The following is a 5,188-nucleotide window of genomic DNA, read 5'->3' as shown; positions in this document are numbered from 1 at the left end:
ACCGGATACGCCTGCATGACTTCTGGTGCCAGCTTCCAGAGCTGAAAAGAAAGCCTGAATAAAGGAGTAGCTTTCCATACAGCCTTCCAGATTTAGAGGTAAGTGACAGTAGTTGAACATGAAAACAGAATAAAAAGCAGCCTAGAACATTCAAGCCACCAGGCTGTGAAGTCTTTTATAAAGCATTAATTCATTCCACAGTTTGACAAGGCTGTGTATGTTTTTAATTAATGAAAGAAAACCTGCCTAGGACTTGCTGTCCTGCTCAATCACAGTCAGTGCTCTAAAGCCCCTGCAAAGCAAGTTGCTCTTGGGGAAAACAAAACAAAACACCATGCAAAGAAAAAAAGCCAACTAACTGTCAAAATTTTATGACAGGTTTTTTCCAGAGAGTCCAAGATCTTTACAGTATCCTGCCACCTTCCATCACCATTTGGAAAATCCTGAGAGAACGTAAAAAAGGAGACACTTAGGGGATGTTGGGGAGAAAACAAATGGAAACCCCACCTACTTCTACCAAGGAGTCAGTTCTGCTCCAACACCAGACACACAGCTTTCCCTCTGGGCCAAGCAGTCAACCCCATATAGAGTATAGTTGGGTTTTTTTTCTTTTTGGTTGGCTGGTTTTTTTTTACCATGTTTGCTGGCAGCATTTAAAGCAGGAGGAAAACATGCATGCAATCTAGAAGCCTTTAAATTAGATGGAGACAAAGTATCTCACCACAGCTCAACCCAACTCCTTCCCAAAAACGAAGTTGTCACAGAGCGTTACATAAGTGAATCCTTAAGAAGGCTGTAAGGTTAATGGAGACCTTTCGTGTAGAGAATCAAAACAAAGGAAAGACTGTACTGAATATTACACTCTCTCCTCACAGAGATATGACTCAGTGCCTTATCACACACTATTTTCAAAAATAAATTAAACAAAACAGATTTAAGAATAGCAGCAAGAAGGGTATGTGTATTATGGCCACTCCAAGCTCCAGCATACTGGATACACAGATCACCGTTTTACTTAATTCCATGAAAACAAAGGCAAGATTTTCTTCCCAATGCTCTCCGCAGGGCCCAGGCTGAGGAAGAAAATAAAACTCTGAACACTCTCATTTGGTCACTAGAGCAGGAGAAGGGAAGAAGAGAGAGAAGGGCCAGCCAGCTGCCTGCCTGATTTCAGCACTGCAATCCTATGACCCTCAACTGCATATTTATGAATTGGTGTCCCAGGCAAAGAGGAGAGGGGAGGAAGGCTGGGAGAACTCAGGCCACGGTGCTAATTCCTTTCCTGCACAAAGACAGTCTCTTGAGGACACAGGCCTGCCTCCTGTAACGTGATCTCATAGTCCAGGTGGGAGAGTTTCCTTCGAGGGAAGTTGGTGAGAAGTTCAAAGCGTTCATTGGGGTATCCTTTTGACTGGACATGTTTCACCAGAGCCTGGAGAGAAAGAAAGGCAAAGAAGTGTCATATAACTCAAAACAACACAGAAGAATGTAAAAAAAAATCCTGTTTTCCTTTAGAAAAGGAAGTTTGTAATCACAGTCAAAGGAAATTTGGAAATTTTGCACATAGTATAGACCCTCTTTTACTTCAATATCTAATTTGACCCACACACGGTAAGAATAATCATAAAAACTAATTACCAAGTGATCCTTTACCTAACTGATTCTTTAAACAGAAGACATACATAATAGTACTTTAATTCAAGCAAGCCGAATTCCACATCACACAATCAAATCACAGTAAAAGAAGATTCGCAAAAAAAAAAAATCCTTAAGTGCCCCAAACAGAAGCCCCCTCACTTGTTTATCAGATATTACCCTTACATTAAACCTAAAAGCCACCAAAGAAGCATTTTTGTCAGGTAATGTTGACAAAAATAAATGCAGTATTTTTACTAAAAATGTATTTTCCTGCCTTCAAGAAGCATGAGGATTTGGGTAGGTTTTTTTCTTTTTTTTTTTTTTAAAGTTCTTTTCAATTCATTGACTTCTCTGCCTACAATAGCAATTGGGGCAGGAAACAGAGGGCATTGGGATGAAGGGGTATCAGCCTCACAACCCAACAAGCAGACATATCAAGAAGAGCTAATGTCCATGCTACAATGAGAAATTTCCCAAGTTCATCAGGAAACACAGCAGATGAGAATGTAAAGTACAAATAGACAGGGACAGAGAAATGGAGATTGGCAGAACAGCAGGGGCTACAGCAACAGAACAGGACTCGGGCAGAATGAAAAGTCATAGCTTTTTTAAGAGGGGAAAAAAGACAATATCTAATAAAAAAGAAAGTATGAAGAAATAAGGGGGTCCCAACAATACTGTTCACATAGTTTCGGTGGGCAACTTATGCCAGTATATTAAGTGCAAGGAGGTAAGCTAGCAGTATTAAGCTTCTACTAGTACTAATTATTCCAGTAGCTTCCCCTTGCTATTTAGCTGCCACTTCAGGACCACAGCGACCCAGCACTCAGAAGAAAGTGGTAGCAAACAAGCACTTGGCAGTTACTGCCACAGCTCACAGGCAAGTGGCTCGGGAGATCACTTGGGTGGCTGTTCATTTTAGTGTGTGTTCCAGTAGGAAAGCTGTTGGTCATATGGTGCTGACATGACACAGGATGTGGTCTCCCACAACAGCCCGTAGCACTCTTCCTAGTATTTCAGGGGCATCAATGCAGATGGAGCACGAGGTCAAGGAGCTGCAGGAAGACATCAGGATGTTCTGCTGCATCAGGGAAGACGAGCAGGAAAGCAGCAGGATGCTGGCAGCAACACTGCAAGGGCTTGCGGTACAGACAGAATGGGATGACCAGAAGCAAGACTCAAACACAGGGAGGACAGCAACTTGCAGGACAAGGCACCCTGGAGACTCACAACCTGTGGCAGCAAAACAGCAGCTCTCCCCTCATTTGGAAAAAAATAAAAAAAAAAAAAAAATCAGTTGAAAAAACAATATAAAGTCTTGGCAATAAATGGGGAGGACAAACAAGTTCCACTGGGAGACACAACTGGACCCACTGGTCCTACTCAACAGGTCAAAACCAGCAGGGAGAAGCAGCAGTGCACACTGGTGGAGGGGACTCCTTCTGCAGGGGGCTGAGGGACCCAACTGCTGACCTAACTCCGAGTCTCGCAAGCCTGCTGCTTGCCTAGAGTCAAGATCCAGGTTCTCATGGAAAGATTGTCAAAACTCATCAACAAAGCTCAACACGTGTCTGCAGTGCACCCTTGCAGCAGTGACAGCAAACCTGGGCTGCACCAACAAGAGTATGGCCAGCAGATCAAGGGATGTGATTATGCCACTCTGCTGGGCCACACTTGGAATACTGTGTTCAGTTTTGGTCTCTCCACATTCAGGAGGGACAAGGAAAAACTGTCAACGATCCAGTGGAGGGCCATCAAAATTACTAAAGTATAGGTCACGCCTTGGTACATGAAGAAAGGTTGAAGGACTTGGTTTTGTTCAGCCTAGAAAGCAAAAGGCTTGGTGGGAATATCATCACAGTGTTCCAATACAGAGAAGATGAAGGCATTTCTTTCACAAAGATGCACGGTGACAAGAGAAAACGCACACAGTTGCTCCAGGGGAAATTTCATCTGGATATAACAAAGGAATTCTTTACTGTGAGAGAAATTAAACTTTGGAGTAAGTTGCCCAGAGAAGTGGTAGAATGTCCCTTGCTGGAAGTATTCTAAACTCAGCTTGAGAGGGCCCTGGATAACCCCATCTACAGCCCTGCTTTCAGCAGGGGGTTAGACCACATGATGTCCAAGGATCCTTTTCAACCTGGACTTTTCCAAGATTTTATGACTGCAGAACAGCCAGGAAAGCAGCTGCATGGAGATTTCTTCTGGATTCATCAAAATCACACACAAACCTTTGGTATGAGGAGACTATTGCCCCAACCTCCTCTTTTACCTGGACTGTTCTCCAACAGGCTTTGCAGATTACAATGCCTGTGTCTGATGAGGAATACAAGTAAGTGGCTTTGACTTCTTTTTCAGGCAACAAGGATGATCAAAATTCCTTTACAAACTACTGTATTTAAAAACTCAATTAAGTTTACCGCCCACATCTCTCCCCTGCCCCGTTTAAAGGCCAACCTTTCCTGCACACCTTACAACAATTGGTAGACAACAAGTTATTCAGGCAACCAGTCAGCAATGCAGATGAAGGGCTGAGCTGCTGAACAGAGTGAAGTCAGCTACTTAATTGCACACAACGAGCAATCGCTTCGATAAAAAGGCAGTGTTGCCTTTTTTTTTTTCTTTTGGCCTGGGGGGGAAAAAAGGGGTTACGGTAATATTGGAAGCATAAGCACATTCTGGAGATAACAGAGTGTAAAGAGGCCGCTCTTAATCGACAACAATGCAATGATTAAAAAACATGTTTTTAAAAACAGCCAGTGTTCATGGGAGAGCAACATCATATCATCAGTTAAAAATTCTAAAGTGCAACTGTCTCCTTAAACAATTTCTTTTTATAGTCCTGGACAGCTTTAAAATGGAAGCAACTAAGGGCTGAAAAAAATCAGCACAGAAATGATGCTCACAAAGAAACATCTGAGACTCAATCTTGATCTGACTGAAATGACTTTAAAAGATCACATGACACGAGCACAAAAGCTGCCTGTTCAGCTCTGCAATAAAAAGGTACCTTTACCCACAAACCTTGACTCACCTAAATTCCTCTGCTGAGTGTAGAGCAGGAGGCAGCAAAGGAAATCACATGCTAAGATTAACTTCCTTTAACTACCACAGTCCATATAAGGAGTCAAACCAGAAGTCAGAATTATCAGCAATATATCAGTATTTCACCTATGTATCACCTAAATAAATTAAGTATTCAGAAGTGCTACATGTTTAATAATACACACAACTTTATGTAACAGACTGCTTTCAAAAAGCAATTAAGATATAAAAGAGTACTTGGAAAAAGATTATACACCGATGAATGCTATGACAAAGCAAGAATGAAGGTCTGAAAGTAAAGGTGGTTCCTACAGTAAGAGTGATGCTCTGACAGTGTTCCTCAGTCTTTATATTTCAGTCCCAGGACTCCACGTGTAGTACTGCAGGCAGTCTACAACCTTACGTTTCCACTTGTTTTGAGCGAGATGATGGTATAACAAAGGCAATTTCCCCCCCCCCCCCCCCCCTCCCCCCCCCCCGCACCTCCCCCACCAACCCCACC

General features: G+C 42.7%; 1 protein-coding gene across 1 annotated transcript in view; it reads right to left on the bottom strand.

Moving 5' to 3' along the window:
• Positions 1–637: 637 nt before the first annotated feature.
• Positions 638–5,188, bottom strand: part of UBXN7 (UBX domain protein 7) — a 24,461-nt gene continuing 19,910 nt past the window's right edge. Inside the window, exon 11 of the mRNA XM_009285013.1 lies at positions 638–1,432. Coding sequence (XP_009283288.1) covers positions 1,271–1,432 — 162 coding nt within the window. The 3' untranslated portion in view covers positions 638–1,270. The remainder of the gene's footprint in view (positions 1,433–5,188) is intronic.

This window comes from Aptenodytes forsteri, unplaced genomic scaffold, assembly GCF_000699145.1.
Source record: "Aptenodytes forsteri isolate BGI_AS27 unplaced genomic scaffold, ASM69914v1 Scaffold679, whole genome shotgun sequence".
Lineage (NCBI taxonomy): Eukaryota > Metazoa > Chordata > Aves > Sphenisciformes > Spheniscidae > Aptenodytes > Aptenodytes forsteri.
Note: the sequence above shows the minus strand (reverse complement) of the source record. Positions and strands in the feature narration are given on the sequence as shown.